Genomic DNA, 20,112 nt, shown 5'->3' on the forward strand with positions numbered 1-20,112 from the left:
GTTAGCAAAGTAATGTCTCTCCTTTTTAATATGCTGTCTAGGTTGGTCATAACTTTCCTTCTAAGGAGTAAGTGTCTTTTAATTTCCTGGCTGAAATCACCATCTGCAGTGATTTTGGAGCCCCGCAAAAATAAAGTCTGACACTGTTTCCACTCTCTCCCCATCTATTTCCCATGAAGAGACGGGACCAGATGCCATGATCTTAGTTTTCTAAATGCCGAGCTTTAAGCCAACTTTTTCACTCTCCTCTTTCACTTTCATCAAGAGACTCTTTAGTTCTTCACTTTCTGCCATAAGGGTGGTGTCATCTGCATATCTGAGCTTATTAATATTTCTCCCGGCAATCTTGATTCCAGCTTGTTTCATCCAGCCCACCGTTTCTCATGATGTACTCTGCATATGTTAAATAAGCAGGGTGACAATATACAGCCTTTTTCTATTTGGAACCAGTCTGTTGTTCCATGTCCAGTTCTAACTGTTGCTTCCTGACCTGCATACAGGTTTCTCAAGAGGCAGGTCAGGTGGTCTGGTATTCCCATCTCTTTCGGAATTTTCCACAGTTTATTGTGATCCACACAGTCAAAGGCTTTGGCGTAGTCAATAAAGCAGAAATAGATGTTTTTCTGGAACTCTTTTTTTCGATGATCAGCAGATGTTGGCAATTTGATATCTGGTTCCTCTGCCTTTTCTAAAACCAGCTTGAACATCTGGAAGTTCATGGTTCACGTATTGCTGAAGCAATATAACTAATATAAATAAATGAAAAAAATGCTTAAATGTTTATGACTCAAAGTTTAAAAATGTGCGAGAAAACATTTTAAATTCTCAATTTATGGAAGAATTTTTCACTTTTATTTCCCAATTCTGGCTCCTTGTTCCTCTCATCTAGTTTCCTGTTTATATACAATAGGTGATCACCTTCATGTTTTACATTTTATATTTGTGACCCAGGCAGGGTTCAGTGAGGGAAGGGAAGTAGGACCCTTTGTAGAGTTGTGGGTTAACTTTAATGTTTATATTTGTAAGTTCAGTTCAGTTCAGTTCAGTTCCTCAGTAGACCCCATGGACTGCAGTACACCATATTTGTAAACAATGTTACAGTTGGTCAGACTTCCTTCTAACAGTTTAATACTCAGGGCCAATCCTTTTAAGCCTCAACTTCCTATGCTTGAATTACTTCTGATCACTTTTCAGCATTTCCTATAATTTGGGTACTATGTTAGTACACTGCCCCTGTATAATTTGTGTTAACTTTAGAAGTGAATTACTAAACAGCTAAGAAGTCTTGTTCAAAATTTTTTTTCACTTAAAAAGTATTGCCTAAGAAACACATTTTAAATTTTAAATTTATTGCTCACTCACACTACTTTTGTTAGAAACATTAATCACTCCTATTCCAATTATTATTTTTGAACCAATTATGCAAACTCCTCCTCTGTAAAGTCATGGCCGCTCCAGTTTCAAGTGGGCCCTCAGGGTTTTTCTTCACATCTGCTATTCCAGAACTCCTCTGCTCTTCTCAAATCTCTGAAACCAGCAAACTATAGCACGGAAGTCAAATCCAGCCCACTGCCAGCTGCTGTATAGTTCTAATGGAACAATCACCTTGTGTTTACAGTCCACGGCTGCTTTCACATTACAGTGGCATGGCCAGTGCATAAAACATTACTACCTAGTCCTTTAGAGAGTCACTTTGTTGCTTGTGTGCATGCTCAGTGTCCAACTCTTTGCGACCCCATGGACTGGAGCCCACCAGGCTCCTCTGTCCTTGAAATTCTCCAGGCAAGAATACCAGAGCAGGTTACCATTTCCTACACCAGGGGATTTTCCCAACCCAGGGATGGAACCCACATCTCCTGCATTGGCAGGCAGATTCTTTACCACTGAGCCACCTGGGAAACCCAGGATCCTAGGCTTTTTCAATTGCATGCCACTTCCAATTTTTCTTATGCGTGAAAAATTTTCAAATGACCTGCACATACTTTGGGAATTTATCAAGTACATATTCTAAAAATCTGCTGTGGCGGTAATTTTCACAGTCTTCCTGACAGTGGTTGCTTTTGTGCGTGTGTGCATGCTGCTGTTGCTATTCCTAAATCTCACAATTTTTTTCTTTGCACTTACCCATTAAGGCCTGGTCTGAATTTGGACAAGAGGTAAGATCAGATACCAGAGGAATTGTTTGGCTCTGATGTTACAGACTGGACAGAACTATACCTGAATCCTTTACAAATGGGAATTAAGGGCAGAGGGCAAGAGATGGAGGGAGAAGGGGAAATGAAGTACTCATAACAGGGATGACAAGCTCCTTTGCCACCATCCACTGCAAATGCATGGAAACCTCGGCACAGAATGTAAGAAGGCAGCAATAATGTAAATGTCTCTACTTATGTCTTCTATCTAAAAATAGTGATCAAAGCCAATGCCAGTCTTCACTCCTCTTAGAAACGAATGAGGTGATAGAATGAGGAAAACACAACATTCAAGTGTTCTAAAATAAAGTATGAAGGGGGCCAGTTGCTATAGAATAAGGGAGAAGGTCATATATAGTTCAAAGTTTACCGTATGACCACTTGTCCTATCTTACTGTAGCTGTATAGGTAATACTTAAGTGTTTCAACCCTTTTATTCTTTTAAGGATAATCCAGTGTGTGTGTTTGTGTTGAGTATACAGACTTTGAACTGTACATTTCTGTCACTTTGGCCATGTATTTGTTTATGTATGTTAACTTTTGGCCACATTTTGTGGCATATGGGATCCTAGTTTCCTCACCGGGGATAAAAGCCATGCCCCCTGGATTGGAAGGCAGAGTCTTAACCACTGGATAGCTAAGGAAGTTCTTGGCCATAACTTTTAAGCACTAATTATTTTGCTGTTATCAAGTTGTTCCAGTAATATGGTGTCCGAAAGTTGCTCTTTTTGACAGTAGCAAATAATTAGCTGCTATTAAAAAGGGGTAGGAGGGCCAGGGAAAAGGAATATTTAAGTGCTACATTAAATTACATAATATGAGAATTAAGTCATTCCAGAAAGGTGGTGAAAAGTGAAAGTTGTTCAGTCATGTCTGACTCTTTGTGACCCTATGGACTGTAGTCCACCAGGCTCTTCTGCCCATGGAATTCTCCAGGCAAGAATACTGGAGTGGGTTGCCATTCCCTTCTCCAGGGCATCTTTCCTACCCAGGGATTGAACCTGGTCTCCTGCATTGAAGGCAGATTCTTTACCATCTGAGCCACTAGGGAAGCTAGTACATATATATGCAACATCTCCAGATCAAGGAACAGGTCTTTAGTAGGTTTCAAACAAACACTAGCCTCCCTATGTAGAAAAGACAATTACTATGCATAATTCTAAAGGTTACCACATCAAATACATAGCTCTTCTTGTAAAGCATCACAGTAATCTGAAAAAGAATTATTCATACTTTCCAAATAAACACAAAATAAACCACATAATTCTGAATAAGTAGTAACAACTTTATTTTAACTCAACGTGCTGAAATGCAAAAAATATTTTCAGCAACAAGATACAAAAAGTATGTATCTCATCATTGACATCAGCTGATTAAAAATGAGGCTGAAAAGTTCAATGTGTCTTTATACATTTGAATCTTGAAAATCAATTCCCCCCAGAACTAATTTTTAAATAATTTCAGCAGACTTTTATTTTCAAAAATGGGACTCAAGTTATATCTTCATTCTAAAAAACTGAAGGCAAAAATTAACTGGGTTACAGTATACAATGATAAACTCTAACAACAGAAAAAGATTTAAATATAAGAGTTCTTTTTCAAACGTAAAGTCCACATACTGCAAACAGAAGACACGGTGTGGTGATTTCATTCTGAGTGAAGAGGAAATCTCGCATGGTAGGCACTCAATATTTGTTCAACTGGACCTAAAATTTACATCATTCCATTTTAACACTTAAACAAAGTAGAGCTCATAATCTGTATAAAAGAGGTTTGCAAAATACTCTTATGTGTGCTGAAAGTGCTGTCTTTATAATCTGAAAACACTAAAACCCACCCACCCACCTTGTTTTGCAAGAATACACTGAATATTTTCATTTTACCCATTAAAGAGCATGAACATCCAACTCAAAATTATTCACCTCTTCAAGTAGACTTGGCTTTGAGAAAAGCTTGCTGAGTTGGACTTAAAACAACTTACTGAAGTCCCTAGTGTTCTATTTTAGTTAACACCAGGAAGCACTCAAAGATTCTGTTTAGATTTTGAATTTATGCACAAAACTTAAATGGGTAAATAAATTTGTTAATTACACATCTGGCAATTTAAGCTCTAACTTAAATCTAGTTTAAAAATAAAACAATAATGTTCATGACAAATTTTTAAGAGATTTCATTAATATTTTTAAACTCAATTTCAAAACTGATGTCCTAAAAAGGCACTGTTTTCACATTTCATCATGCAGTAAATTGGTCACATTTTTGAGAATTATAATTTCCTCAACTGTCCCCCCAAATAAAGCACATTTAAATGGAATACATTTCAACTAACCTAAACTTTCAACATTTAACTGAGTCCTATTTTCAGAAATTCACTTTTGAACATACCACACACAAATCCAAGCAAATATACATATACACACATACACACGCACACACACTTGCCTAATGACCACATAATACATGCAAGGATCTCCAATTACTATTTCAAGACAATGACACATGAGTATTCAAGGAGGTAACAATGGCAGGCCATATGTGATGGCACCTTCATATTTGTGCTCCAAATATCAATACACACTAAAATTAAAAAATGAAAAAGGCACAAATATAGTGTTTCTGTATCTCAATCTAAAGAACAGTTCTCCAACGGTTACTTTTATAATATGTAATGTTTAAGACCAGTAACTACTTTTCTAAGAAAGAGCTGTTTAGGTGACAAAAGGGAAACAGGAGCAGGCTTTAGTTCAAAAGGCAACACTGCTTTGGACGAAATCTGTGTCTACTGAAAATCATGTGTATAGTTCAAAAAAAAAAGCTATTAGAACACTCACTTCAGAATACATTAACAGTTTTACATTGCCTCAAGAACCCACAATACCAAAAATATACATAATAAATAAAAAAAATAAATCAACTACCATGTGATTCTGTTAACATAATGGTAGGCATTATATTATCTGAAAAGTGGACATTTCTACAGACGTGGATATCCTTACAGCACAGTGTTTGACATTTTTGGTACAAAATGTGTTACCAAACTAAAAAAAAAAAATCTTTATAATAAAACCCTTCAGGATTTGCAATAAACACTAAAGTAAGGGTAAGCTGAAATGTACATTATAGATGCTACCACTGAAGTCACTATGGTTAGAAATGTAGATTCAAGCAGTGAATTAATTCATAATGCATCTGTGTGCATTTGATATAAATGGATACACCAGTATTTTTTTTTAATATATGACAGCAAAATTCTAGGGCCTAAGAGGGGAATTTTTTTCTTCTAAGACCCTGGCAAAATCTCAAATCCTTAAAGTGTATATGTATGTGTGTGTTTTTTAAGCTGCACACTGTAAATTTAAAGGCTCAATCTTACGGTTTAGTTAAGAAGTGAATTTCTGCTCCCTATAATACTCTTCCATAGGACAGAGTCCATTCATACATAAGAATCCTTCTTCTATCCCACGGTAGTCTTTCAATATTAAATTTAAGTTAATACAACAAAGACTCAAACTACAAAAGAAGAAATGAAGATATCTGAAAATACCATCTTTTCAAACTTCAGTCTGATGTGGATAACAAATGATTATTTGACAGTGTTTGTTCAATGTAAATATGAATCATTCTTGGTATATTAGGATTCAGTAAATACCTAATAGATAACAAAAATAATATCTATTTTAAAACTTTAGCTTCATTTTTTTTTCCTTTTGCCCTAACTTCAAAAACTAAATAAACAAATTATGCAAATTTTAATCTGGAGAATAGTTACATAGGTAAATATATAGATATAAGCATTCTTTTTTCCAGTGACACACTTTTTCCCCTTGTGGTCAAACACAAATCCTGCCTAAGAAGCATACTACCACTGTTAGAGGAAATCCGATGCAGCACGTGACACTGATCGCTCCTGCTTCGCCATGACAACGCACTAGAACAGACCTCTGCTGTGAACAAACTGAAGATGTGTATGTGTTTTAAAGCTAAAATTCATTTATAATAAAGAACTGGCCTGTGAAAAGCAGTTTATAAACAGTTTATCCTGTTCACATTACGCATTATTTCAATTATCATCCACAACGTTGGTACAGTAACTGAGACAGACAGGAGAAACCTAGGGAGGAAGGAAGGTTTCAGAGTGTAGCCTGACACATTTCTGGGGGTCCTCTCCTTTGGTCTTCGAATAATAAACAGTTCATTGTTTTTAGAAGGAGAGTCGACTAGGATTCATTTACTGCTCAGGTGCCTTCTCCAAAGTGTGATAAAACAGTAGTAAATTCAATAATGAATATCTGAAAGTCAAACCAATGTAACTATAATTGGGAATACCTTTCTTAATCTGTTATCACAAACATCCCAGTTGCCTCCATCTTTCTTAAAAAATTCTTTCAAAAGTTAAGACAATTAATTATATCACATCAATTCCCTCAAAAGAAAAAAAAAAAAGAGTACCATTTAGCATATAAAAGTTACACATTAAAAGTGCATATATATCTTCCTTAATTGGCCCAGTCATTAAATTTACATTTGGTCATCCTTACTTTTAACATATAGAATTCTTCATGTAAATGTAGGTCACTATAAATTAAAAAAAAAATTAATTCAGCATTAAACATGCTTTTTTCTTATTGAAATCTTAACCTCAATCAGTTCTCAATCATTGTAAACTTGGATAAACTCACAAAGAAACACAAATAAAGGTTTGTTATGCTTCTCTTAGTTTGTTGGACAGTTAACATACAAACATCACAAATTTCACTAAAAATTTGGGCCAACTCATTGCATATTTGCCCCCTGAAATGAAAAATAAATTAGAACTGAAGCAGTGTATTGCCATAACTTACCTTGAAGGTAAGCAGGTTCTCCTGTATTTATAGAACTTAGACTAGAAACATTACCAGTCATCTCCAACACAAGTGCTTTTTTAAAGGAAAACCTAGTTTTAAACTTTTAGTACAGGACAAACCCTACAAAATTCATCTGCCTTTCTCAAACTAATGGAAGATCCTTTTGAAACTTACTATCTTCAGTTATCAATATTACTGCATTATGGAGCTAGTGCAATCCTGCATAGCCTTGGTCTCAATGACAAGGCACAATAAAAAAATTAAAGTATTACATGAACAAGAGAAGTCACTGAAGATAATTTAAGGCCTTGAAGTGAATTAGAGTATAATCAGTCTAATTTAAAGCTGAAGAATAAACCATAAATTATCCACCTGAAATGCAAGCAATATGCTTTTTCAGCTTCTGTTCTGTGGACAAGACAACAGAAACAACTCTTGCTTATGGTTTGTGTATTAGAATCCTTCTGGACCTGGAGGAGTAAAAGTCAATTCCATTTTTCTACAGTTCATGGAAGGTTTCAAGACTGTTTTAGCCGTTTTCGTGGAATACCAAACTGTGGACACTGTGCAGATGCTAGTGCTCGGAAGGCTTCTGCTACCAAATGTGGGTGAGACTGAATCATGGACTTCCACCCGGATGTTTCCATTATGTCCGCTGCTTGGCTGAAAAGTAAAAGTAAGAGATGTTAACTAAGGAGTACTTTTCAAAATGCATTGTTGCACTGTCATTTTTTTTTTTTTAATTTACAGATTTCAAAATTCTGTCTCCCCTATGTATTCACACCACTTGAATTCATTAAAATATCATCTTTACCTTATTGGTATTTTCTGTTGTAACTGAAACTGTCCAATTTTTCTGCAAACTCTACTCTCCTGAAGTGTGTGACACTGGTCTGCAGAGCTCTCTCCCACTGTTGCCATTTCTACAGTCTTTCAGGAGTTCCTTTCTCTGGCTCTTACACACAGGTTTCCTCTAGAGTTCCAAGTTTTGCCCTCTACTCTTCTTTCATCTTATCTCAGCCACTTTCACAATTTTAACTATCATTGTGATTTGCTAAGTTCTAGACCTCCCCACAAGGTCTGTCCCCAACCGCCTGTTCTCTTTACTTGGATGTGCCTTGAAAGCCATAAATTTCAGACTGAGGATAAGAACTCAGCATGTCTCTCTTGATCCCTAAATTCTTCCTCTTTCATTTCCAATCAGCTCATGCTTCCACCATCACCCAGTGATTCAAGTCAGAAACCTGGGAGTCACCCTAGATACCATCCTTTCCAATCAATCATTAAAGCCCTATTTGAATGCCCAAAGGTATCCTGAATCCCTAGTTAAGGAAGGCCAACAACATCGCATGCTTGAACTATTGTAAGAGTCTCCTAATTTCTCTATTACTCTCCTATCATGCTCTTCTCAAACCAGCTTCCATGCTACCTCAGCAATAAACACCTTAAAAAGGTCTTCTGCTGTTCTCCAATGCCAGTACACAGGTTCTTCAGAAAGAGAGATGAGAAACACAGTTTCCGAGTTCTTCCCCCAGCTTTCTACCTCCCATTCCATGCTTTGGCACTTTGTATAATATTAACAACAACAACAACAATACTGAACTGTTTATTGTTAAAGGACGTACACCATGCTGCGTTAACACAATTACTCCAGCAACAAATCCAGTTATCCTTGCTTGTTTCCTGTCTTCCCTGCTTTGTACCTACCTACCATCCAAATAACACCCAAATGTTATAGGCTGCCCATTCAAAATATTACATCCTTTTATTCCCTCTAGCCCCACCATCACTAATCAAGTTCAGTTTTTACCTTCATCTCTTGCCTGGACTACTTCAATACCTTTCTAACTGGCCTACCTATACATAACCATGCTCCTTAATTACCACTACCACCTCAACCGCCCCACGCTCAAGCACGTGGAGAGACTGCTAAAACACACACCTGATCACATCCTACTCCAGGTTAAAATCTTTTACTGTATGCCCATCTTCTTTGAATAATGTCTAAAAGCCCTAATGTCATTTAGATGGCCTTCCATGATCTGATCTTTGCCTTTTTTCTCTAGCTTCTCATGCTCCTCGTCCCCATACTGTTCTTTCTTATCTTCAAACCGTTGCACACCTGTATCACCAGGGTAACTCCTACTAATACTTCAGGTCTTTACACAACAATTCTTCAACAGGACTTTCTCTGACACGTGGGTCAGGTCTCTTTGCTACGCGCTCACATGGGTGTGCTCTCTGCCTTACCCACTATTACACTTTATTTCAACTACTTTGTTTAGTTTCTATTTATTTCCTGTTAAACCATAAACTCCATGAAGGCACGAAAAACATATGTTGTGTTCATAAATATCTGTCAAATCAATGATCAACTACTGCTTCATGCATCTATACTTGGATTCAAGCGATGCTTTCTGTCTGCAATGCCTTTTATTTCCTCCTCAGTTCTGCTTATTCTTATTCAGATTTTAAGACAAAGCTCAGTCATCTCTACATCTAAACCTCCAGCCTTGTGTCCTGCACATACCCTTCTTTATGACATTACTTACCATATTATAATGAAACATGCATGGATGTGTTTCTGTCATTAGATAAATTTCTTAAGAACAAGGATTTTTCCTCATACTTGTTTTTATATGCGGCACCCTAGCATAGTGCTTGACACACAACTGATGCTAGGTACATGTCTGCTGAACAAAACACTAGCTAGTAACAATTAAAAATGTGCCTGACATCAAATTACTAGTGTACTTCCACGTTTACAATTTCAACTCGTTGTTTAGAATCACACAGATTATTAATATACCTGATATTTTCATTGATTTAATTCAGTAAGTATCTATTGACAGTCTCAACATACACTATAGTTTCTACATGGGATAGAGAATAAGCTTATATTTTTTGACACTGTAAAATATTTTAACAGACTAAAATCAGAGATTGAATGTGGCAAAGTACGAAGCATCACAAAATTATCATTCTATTTTTTTTCTAGGAACACATACCATGATAATGTATTATCTATCACACACTGACCAATATATAGACTAGCTAGTATTTTAATATTATTCACTCATTTTTACCTTCAGAAAACAGAATTCACGAACTATTAAGAATTCAGTTAACCAACTTCAAATCTATCAAAACAGATGGAAGCAAGGGAATCGTAAGTCAAACATTCATTTTCTTGTCTTTGACACAATCTCTTTTTCTTACATCAATTTTTGATAATTTCCAAGAACAGAGTTTAACGGTTTATAGGCAAAAACTAATCAAAAGCAGATGCAAATTCTTCAACCTACTGACTCTCCTTTTGATTTTGAGTAACTGCAAAGAGTAAAAAAGTCACTCTAAAAATGAGTGAAGAAAGGGGAAAAAAAAGGGAATAATAAATTCTCATGGTTATGTCATTCTGAAGACTCAGGCTTACAAAGATGTCACGACTGCCCTGCCCCCTAGAGTTTTACCAGGGGAAAAATCAAATTGCTACCATTTCTGGAAGGCTAGGTAATTAACCTAATGCAGAATGTGATGCAAAGTACCTGGCTGCCTTAAGAAGCAGTGGCATTCAAATGTCAAGACTTTCCAGGCTAATCTGGAGGGTACATTTCCTCATAGGATAAAATAAATATTTCCCACATTTTTAGAAATGCTTCCTGAAGGGGCAGGCATAGGGTCTCTAGTAGTCACTGAAATACCTGGACTGAGCTACATGCCAATACGAACATATATGTCCATCCCAGTTCACATTATAAGCTGATCTACAAGGGAGCATAGCCTCAAGAATCCACTACGTGGTTAAATTATTATTTTTTTAAATTGGCAGTTTGCTTCACGTCACTAATATCTGGATTCATACTTATTGTAGATGAACAAAAGGCTATGCAACAAACACTTAATTTCATGTATGCAGATCAACTTTAAGTCAGAAACTGATGTCGTCTTACTTGCTGTTCCAGTTTTTCCCATCTTTACACCCAAGCTGTCGAAGTACACTGCACCTGCATTGAAGATTTAAACACACTTAAGAAAAAGCCAGGTGGAAAGCTGCTGAAGGTGTCGTGTCCACTGAGATGCAAGCACAGCTTACCTGTTAATAAAGTCTATGGCTTGTGCTTTCAATTGCTCCGCACTGTGCAAATCTGCAAGGACAAGGGTGTCAGCAACATTCTCTACTGAGAGGCCACTGCACAAAGCTTCTTCACACATGACCTTCAGCCGTTCCAGTGCATACTATCCAGAAAGGAAAACACAACAGTAAACATTTATTCAAACTACCGAGTTCTAAATACATGGTATTTATAACTTAGAAAATGAAGTTAAAGCACATTACACATCGAACTGAGGGTACTTTAAAAGTCTTTTAAGTTATTTTAAATATAAAGAAAGTATGAGTTACTGCATTCAAGACAAAGACTAATTTTTCTTAAGAAATTTCTATCTAAGTTCAAGATACAGGATGAACTGTCAACCCACTCCAATATTCTTGACTGGAGAAACCTGTGGACAGAGCAGCCTGGAGTGTTGAAGTCCAAAGGGATATGACTGAGTGACTGAGCACACATGTAAGGTATAGTGTATTTTTAAAACAGAGGTTTATACTTTAAAAACCTCTTAGAACTCAAAAAACAAACAAAAAAATACCCTTATTACTCAATACTCTTAATGAGTATATTTCTCTTTTCTACTATTTTAAACACCAGTCAGGACACTGCATATTGTCACTACTTAATCCTGAAGAAAAATTATAAAGATTAATACTCATAACCATAACTTGTATTTGACATACATGTGAAGAGAACATATTTGGCAGCTTTAGTGAGGTATAATTGACATACAAGAAAATGCACATATTGTTCATACAGCCACATAATCATCATTAAATCAAGAGTGAACACAGTCATTATCCCCAAAGTTTCCTTGTATCTCTTTGTAATCCTCCTTTCTCACCCCACCCCAGGCAAGACCTCTGATATGTTTTCTACTGCTAGAATTCACATTTTCTGAAGTCTTCTATAAAAGAAATCATACAATTTGCACTTGTTTTTATCTGGCTTCCAGTCATTATAATTATTTTAAGATTCACACATGCTATTGTCTGTGTATCAGTAGTTCTATGCTTTTTATTGCTCAATGGTATCCCATTGTCTGTTGATGAACATTTGGGTGTTTCCAGTTTTTAGCCGTTACAAATAAAGCTGCTATAAACATTCATATAAGTCATTAAATGGGCATATGCTGTCTTTTCTCGAGTATAAACCTATAAATAAATGCACTGGATAATATGGTTAAGTGTAAAACTTTAAAAAAATTGCCAAACGGTCTTTCAAAGTGGTTGTATCATTTTACACTCTCATAAGCAGTACATGAGAGTCCACGTCCTTGACCAGACTTGGTATGGTTTTAATAATTTAGCTGTTGTAACAGCCATAGAAGTATCTCACGGTGGTTTTAACTTACACTACCCTAACGAGGTAGAGCATCTTTTGATATACTGAATGGACATTATTTTAAGAAGTGTCTATTCAAATATTTTTATTTTTAGAAATAACTTTGTTTACTTTTAATTGTTTTGAGAGTTCTTTATATAGTCTGAATATGAAAGTCCTTTATCATATATATTCTGGATAAAAGCTGTTCATCAGTTATGCTTTGCAAATATGTTCTTCCAGTCTGTGGCTAGTCTTTTTATTCACCTGTGTCTTCTGAAGAAGTTTTAAATTTCATTGAAGCCCAATTTATCATTTTTCCTTTTATGTATTTTTGGTGTCATAGCCAAGAAGTCTTTGCCTAGTGTAAGGCTATGAAAACGTTCTCCTATATTTTTTTTTAGAAATTTAAGATTTTTTTAGGTTTATAATCTATTCTGTGTTACTTTTTGTATATGATGTGAAGTACACACACACACAGTTTGGTTTTTTCAAGAGTTCAACCACAGTTCATCTTTTTGGTACAGACTACCAATTCCTACAGCACCATTTACTGAAAAGACTATTGTTTCTCCAATCAACTATCCTTGCACGTTCATCAAAAATTATATAGTCATACATGTGACAGTCTATTTCTGTATTGTCTATTCTGCTTCAATGAGTTATTTGTCTATCTTGTCACCAATACAACGGTGTCAAATACTAAAGCTTTATGAGTTCTCCGTTTCATTAATAATCTTTTTCAAAGTTATCTGATTATTCTAGGTCCCTGCATTTGCATGTACATTTTTAAAACAGCTTGTCCATTTGTACTCTTCATCCCTGCAAAGGCAAGCTAGGATTTTGAGACTGACATGCTGGTTCTACTAATCAAAAGAGAAGTGAAATTTTAACAATGTTAAAATTTCTAGTCCATTAATAAAACTTTCTCTCCATTTACTGAGGTGTACCTGAATTTCTGTTAACAGTATATTATAATATTCAGCATACAGGTCTTGAACATCTTTTGTCAGACTCATGTCTACGTGTTTTGTATTTTTCGTTCCATTATAATGGCATTTCTACATTTAAATTCTGAGACAGTCAGATTTGAATAAGTTGTAAGAAATAAGACTCCATATACATTTGTCCCAGTTTCTCCCAATGGTAACATTTTTCAAAATGAGTATAATTATCACTATAAATATGTATTCATGTATACACATACAGACATATACATGGACAGAAGTAGCATGGATATTAGTACTTTTGGAGAAAGCTCCCAATGGGTTTTAGCATTTTCAGGATTGAGAACTACTGACTTTGAAATTTCCTGCCACTTTTACACTGTTTCCCTATCTTCAAGAAATAAGCACTGTAAAAGAACATTACAAAATAAGATTTTTTTCTCTATATCCTTGTATCAAAAAATAAATCTTATGAATACAGGATTAAATTAGAAAAAATACACAATATTTTCTTCCTTTTTTATAGATGAATATCATGCACTGTATCTTAAGACTATCTCAAAATTGCAATAAGTTATACACACTATTGTGTGTGTGTTCTCATAAAACAGAGTAAAGATACACTCAAAACTACTGAGTCTGACGTTAACATTCCATTTGTTCCATATACTCTAAATTAGCTCAAGGTGTTTTTATGTCTTATTGATTTAAAATTTTTTCATTTCCATGTTATCCCACTGTGTTATTTCATAATACTCTCAAGAGGCATTCATGAATAGTATAAATTAATTCAATACTTCAAGTTATAGCGGGTTCTCATTTGATGATAGCTTTCTAGATATGTCAAGTTTGAGGACATTTTTCAGCTCTTTAAGACCTAATTACTTACTTTGTCTGCAGCTGCCAACAAGTTGTCAGCCATTTTGTCAAGGTTTGGTGCTTTCCCTGTGTAAATGAATCTCATCATTTCTTTAAAAACCTCAGGGTCTACATCATTTATTTCCACTCGATTCTGGTATTGAAAACATAAAAAATGTTGTATTTCAAAAAAACCCCACATAGACAATGAACCAGAGCAAAACTGACAATAGTTTTAAAAGCCCCAAATCTGCACTTAAGCAATGTACAACTCAAATATTCATTAAAGCGTATTTTAAAAGTTAAGCAGGCAGGTCTAAGAAGAAGTATACCAAGTCAAGCACTACCATGTAGAAATAGAAACCCCAGTTTCTCAGTTAAAAAGTCAAATACAAATAAAAACAAATCTGTAAGGCCAAACTTAATATTCAGTTTCTGACCACTATCTTAGAGGAAGATGGCTATTAACTTTTTTTGTTTAAAAGAATTAGGTTGTAATACCACGCCTAAGACCCTAAAATGGTTCTTAGTCCCAACTTTAAGTAAAGGGAACGTCACGTATTTGAGAACGTATCAGAGTTCACAACCTCAGAAATCTCCTACAAAAACGGCACGTGATATTATCTTCTGGTACATCATCTCTCTGCTTGGGACATACTCAAGTCCAAAGACGACTTGGTTGCTTTTTAACTCCTAAATCTTTGCATTCGGTTTCTCTCCTGAGATCAATGAAGTTAAATATCTAACACTATATATATATATATATATATAAAACAATACCAAACATTTCTGACCTTTTGATGACAATAACATTTGACATCATTGACCAGAAAGAAGACTGATCATACTACCGGGCCAGACCAACAATCAAAGGAAAGAAAGCAGCTATTTTATTGCAGCCTCTAGTTCTGCAGGGAGGAGAAAGCTGAGCCACGTAAATAAACTTATGAGTTGCAGTAAGTTGGAGCAATAAGGCTCACATGTAAGACAATCAGCAAAAATCAATCTCTGGTCTTTAGTCTGACTACATTTCAAAATGGCAGATGAAAGAGAAATATCTGGGAAAACCAAATGGGTAGTATTACAGTTCAAGTAGACTAATAATAAACATAATTTATGTCCTTTATTGGGCTTCCCTGGTGGCTCAGAGGTTAAAGTGTCTGCCTGCAATGTGGAGACCCGGGTTCAATCCCAAGGTCGGGAAGATCCCCTGGAGAAGGAAATGGCAACACACTCCAGTATTCTTGCCTGGAGAATCCCATGGACGGAGGAGCCTGGTGGGCTACATTAGTCCATGGGGTCGCACAGAGTCGGATACGACTGAGCGACTTCCCTATCACCTATGTCCTTTATTAAATATAATACACAATATTCTTATTATAGTGGTAAAAAGAATGTAGGAATTGTTTCTGTTCTAGAAAACAAATTCCAAAATCAACTCAAAAGTCTAGAAAGAAGGAATATACACCTTAACTGAAGAACTCTCAAATAGGTATGGATCAGAACAGTCCTTTCAGATAGCTATCATTTTGATATCAACTATCCACTTATTTTCCTATTGTGACACCTCACGATAGCAATAGCTGTTATTTGGAATGCCTAGTCCACATTAAGCTACATCTATTTTCCTACTATAGAACCCATTTCACCCCATCCTCTTATTTCGTTCTAAAATCATAACAATAAGAACATGCACTGTTACTTTTAAAATACACATTCCAATATTCTACATGTATACAAATTAGATGTGAGCCCTTTAAACAAGGTTTACCTTTTTGCTTTCTTCCATTTCATGTTCAAACATGGCATTAAAAACTGGGGATCGAGCTGTAACAAGATTAAGCATCATTATTTAATGCAAAACTTTATGAAAGAAATGTAATATATTACTCAAAAGTAGAAAGTACCTGCAAGAACAGATTTATGAGCTTTAAATTCTTGTCCTCTCACAAAAAAACTGCAATCTGTAAATCTTGTGTTTTCCCAGAGATTACCTAAATCTTCTGCTAGTCGGCATTCAGGCACCTTTAGCGTATTTGTATTAGTATGTCCTGATATATTTACTGAATCTTGGACCACACTCACCTAATAAAAAAAGGGACAGCAAGAAAAAATACTTTCATAAATTAATATCAGCAGTAAGCTACTAAGTTTCAACCTAAATTTATCATTAAAATCATGCAGAAAATTCAATGTGCTCCTTATCAAAAATGCTAACATCTGGGAACTGAATTTAAAGCCACATATTAAAGCAGAGAAACGATACAGTAAAAAAATTGAAATGAATTAGATAATTTTAAGTGACATTTTACGTAAAAAAATGGCTTACTGACTCCTGAGAATGCTCAATTATTAAAGTAATCACAAAAACTATTTCTCAACAACAAAAAATGGTCATAATATTATTCCAAATTCAAACAGGAGAAAATACTTTTGTGAGGAGAAAAAATTTGTAATTTTCTTTTTTATTTCCTCACATTACAGAACTATCAACATTTAAAGTTTATCAAACACAATAAACACAGCATAACACTTATGACATTTCAGAATATTTTAAAATGTTGTTTAAAACTACAGACTATAATATGCAATTTGGGCAGCATTTTAAGTGTTGTCCCTACATGTTTCAATGCTAATAACACTGATTTAAATATTTAGCAATATTGATTTAGATTTTAAAGTATAAGAATTCTCACAAAACAATGTAATTTTAATGTTCATGGAAATCTTTCACTAAAAAAACCGTAAGAATAATATAACTTAGTTCGATTTGAAGACCTTTAATTTACCTATGAAATAATCAATAAATAAAAGTAGGTATGATTAAAACATTGCTTTTACATGGAGCCCAACATAATATGGATTAAATTATTTCTCATTAAAGATGACTATATTTTGAATGAAATCTTAAAACACCACTAAGTTTGGCACAAACTTTAAGAAAAGGAATACACTATTAATATTACTAGAAATTTCATATTTAAGAAGTGGAAGAAAATACTACCTCAACTAGTAAAGCAAATGCTTCAGAGCAAATGAACCATCTTTCACAAAAAATGCTGCTGTGGTTACCTACATTTTTAGCTGCTAAGTTTTGTGGTTGTTTTGCAGCAATAGATGACTGTTAATTTAAAGCTGTATTTCATAAGGTTTTCTTTAATTGAAAGTAGGTATGTACATGGACAAATAAACTATGTAGAAATTGTACACTGGAAATGGATAAAATGGACCAAATTACTAACATGCTAAGTATAATAATAAGTCTAATATAAAATGCTTGAGAATATTAAGTCTCATTAGTCCTTACTCACCTAGATGTAATAACATCTATTTCATACAAATGAACAGACACTTCTAAAGAAAATCTTTATTTTCTGAGGATATTCTCACTAACCTTTTTGTTTCCCTGATTTTATTAATCTTTTTGAAATCACATGCCATAAAAATCATCTAATCCAATCACCTTATTTTATTAAAAAATTTGAAAAAGTGAGATCCAGAGAAGATAACTAAAGTGTCCTAAATCCATTGCTAGTCAGTATCAGAGGAAGACTAGACCTACATTCCCAGATTCCCTTTTTTAGCATTCTTTGCACTATACAGTATTTCTCTGGATTTTTTTTTTAAGGTAGTAGTATTAACACTTTAATGCAATTATGGCTCTGAAGGGATTTATTGCAACAATCTTGTAAGAAGTTTTCTCAAATATAGGAGCTAAGGCATTATACACATAAATAAGTCCTCCAATAAAAATTCCATTAACTTTTAATTATTCAAATTGTTTCTAAAATTTTACAAATTACAAAACTGGCAGGGGGAAAATCTTCAGTAATTTTTACCTGATTGCTGTTATATCATACATTATAACTTAATGATACTTAAATAAAAAATACTGGTATCACTATTCAGGGTTTAGTCAAAGGTCACAAAGGCACTATTTACTTGTTCATATCAGCACTGTTCTTGTAACTTGTAGTGAGCAAAAGCTGGAGTGAATTAACAGTTCAATTACTTGCATAAAGTACATAGTGGAGTAGTGCAGTCATAAGAATGTGATCATATTCAAATTTAGGAAAGGATTTCTTAAGTTCTATTTATTGTTTAATTATCCTAACTCAATATATTTAATGTGAAAGTTTCACAAAAATCAGGTGATAGTAGGAAAAAAGATTAAAAAAAAAGATATTTCATAGATGTTGATGTTATATTTGACTATATACAATCATAATTCAGAAGAATTTTTATTACTGGCATACACATCTACATATAATTATCACAGCAGCCACAAATTTTAAGTAAGATAGAATTAACATTTCATACACTCTGAAGAGTATTCAAGGGACTAGAGAGCAGAAATTAATGATCTAATTTAAACTATTATGCAATGAGTTATGATGATTATTTTTTCTGATACCTATAATCAAGAAATTGGTAAAATTTTAGCTTTTTCTAGTACATATTCAAATATAGATAATGAACATTCTTATGAATGGAACTTGAGAGTAAAAAAAAATTCAGAAGAAAGGCTGATTCTTTTCTGAAGTGGTTGGTTCTTTCAAAATAAAATGACAAACGCACAATACTCAAAACTGACAAATGCTGCAAAGTAATACCTCAAACCCATTTGACGGCTCTTTTTCAAATTTGCTTTTGGCTCAACTCTGAGGATATAATTCAGACTAAAGATGAACACGTGCAGGCTCTAATCAGCTATGACTGTCCTAGAAATCTGGGTCTCCCCTAGTGTGGCATTAAGGTGACTACTGGTTCCTATTTTTAAAACTCTCTCAATTGTCTAAACAAATTGTAAAGACTAGCTAGGAATTTACAAAGGTGCACAGTACTACAAATCTTGATGCTCTAATCAACTATTGAACCGTCCCTCACACTGGCTCCAAAATGAGAAACTTCTAAGTAGTCCAATTTCATATCATTTTCCTGAATAGTGGGTCTCAGACTTCCTGGCTTTTAAATATAGGTATCCTTTTTTAGAAACTGGGTGATAGAAATATGGTTGTCAATTTTCTATCTTGTCATTTTTAGAGAATAAAACCCAACTCCCATCCATTACCAAAAGTATATTAAAACAGAAAGGATAACTTAGTAACAGAAAAATAGCAGGAAAAAAAAAGTTCTAAATGAATTAATTTAATTTTATGAAAAATTCATTACCTATATTATCTATCTGTATATAGAGTCTTCTGTTTACCACAGACTAGCATGGGTCTATAGATTGAGACTATTTAAAATCTGTTGGATTCCAAAAGATAAGTTAATCTAACCAATTTTATATTTTTCCTACTTATTCTTCAATTCCTGTTTTCTGCATCACTTTGGAAAAGAAGAGGCAGAAAGAACTGTTTACACTGACAGAAATTTCTAGCTCTGGCTACTTGATTCATAGGACTTGCAAGATTACTTATGTCTTGCACAAAAGGGTAGCACCAAACTGCCTTACCTGTCTACAGCACCACTTGCAGGGGAGGGGGAGGAGGCAGTTCTTTAGGTAGTGCAGTGCAATGCTTCCTCCTCTTCTGCAAGCAGTGCTGGAGATGCTGTAGAAGGAAGGGCATCAATGAGAGGTATGGAAGAAACGGTGGAGGGCATGGGGAGAGTTTGTTTAAAGCCCACCTATGTTAAATACAGTGCCCAAGGTATGAATGTCTGTATCAGTAAAGGTATGTATTATAGTATCTAACACTAAAGGTGATCAACTTAAAATGTTTGTCACTGGTGGGTTCTATTTTTAGGAGGTGACTAGCATGTAAAATTTAGCATGTGGATAAAAAATATACTTCAAAAACATGTATCAAAATAAATCTTAGTTTCAGCCTTCATT

The 20,112-nt window shown here is 34.7% G+C and overlaps 1 protein-coding gene across 4 annotated transcripts in view; it reads right to left on the bottom strand.

The window, feature by feature from the left end:
- Positions 1-3,456: 3,456 nt before the first annotated feature.
- Positions 3,457-20,112, bottom strand: part of SPOPL (speckle type BTB/POZ protein like) — a 51,112-nt gene continuing 34,456 nt past the window's right edge. For 2 of the 4 annotated variants that reach the window (XM_061135604.1, XM_061135603.1), the window contains exons 4-10: positions 19,732-19,828; positions 16,181-16,358; positions 16,045-16,100; positions 14,305-14,427; positions 11,130-11,272; positions 10,987-11,040; positions 3,457-7,699 (exon numbers count right to left, since the gene is read on the bottom strand). In XM_061135604.1, coding sequence (XP_060991587.1) covers positions 7,555-7,699; positions 10,987-11,040; positions 11,130-11,272; positions 14,305-14,427; positions 16,045-16,100; positions 16,181-16,358; positions 19,732-19,828 — 796 coding nt within the window. In that variant the 3' untranslated portion in view covers positions 3,457-7,554. The remainder of the gene's footprint in view (positions 7,700-10,986; positions 11,041-11,129; positions 11,273-14,304; positions 14,428-16,044; positions 16,101-16,180; positions 16,359-19,731; positions 19,829-20,112) is intronic. The other 2 variants (XM_061135602.1, XM_061135601.1) reach the window with 1 other exon arrangement.

Source organism: Dama dama, chromosome 33, assembly GCF_033118175.1.
Source record: "Dama dama isolate Ldn47 chromosome 33, ASM3311817v1, whole genome shotgun sequence".
In the NCBI taxonomy this organism is placed as follows: domain Eukaryota; kingdom Metazoa; phylum Chordata; class Mammalia; order Artiodactyla; family Cervidae; genus Dama; species Dama dama.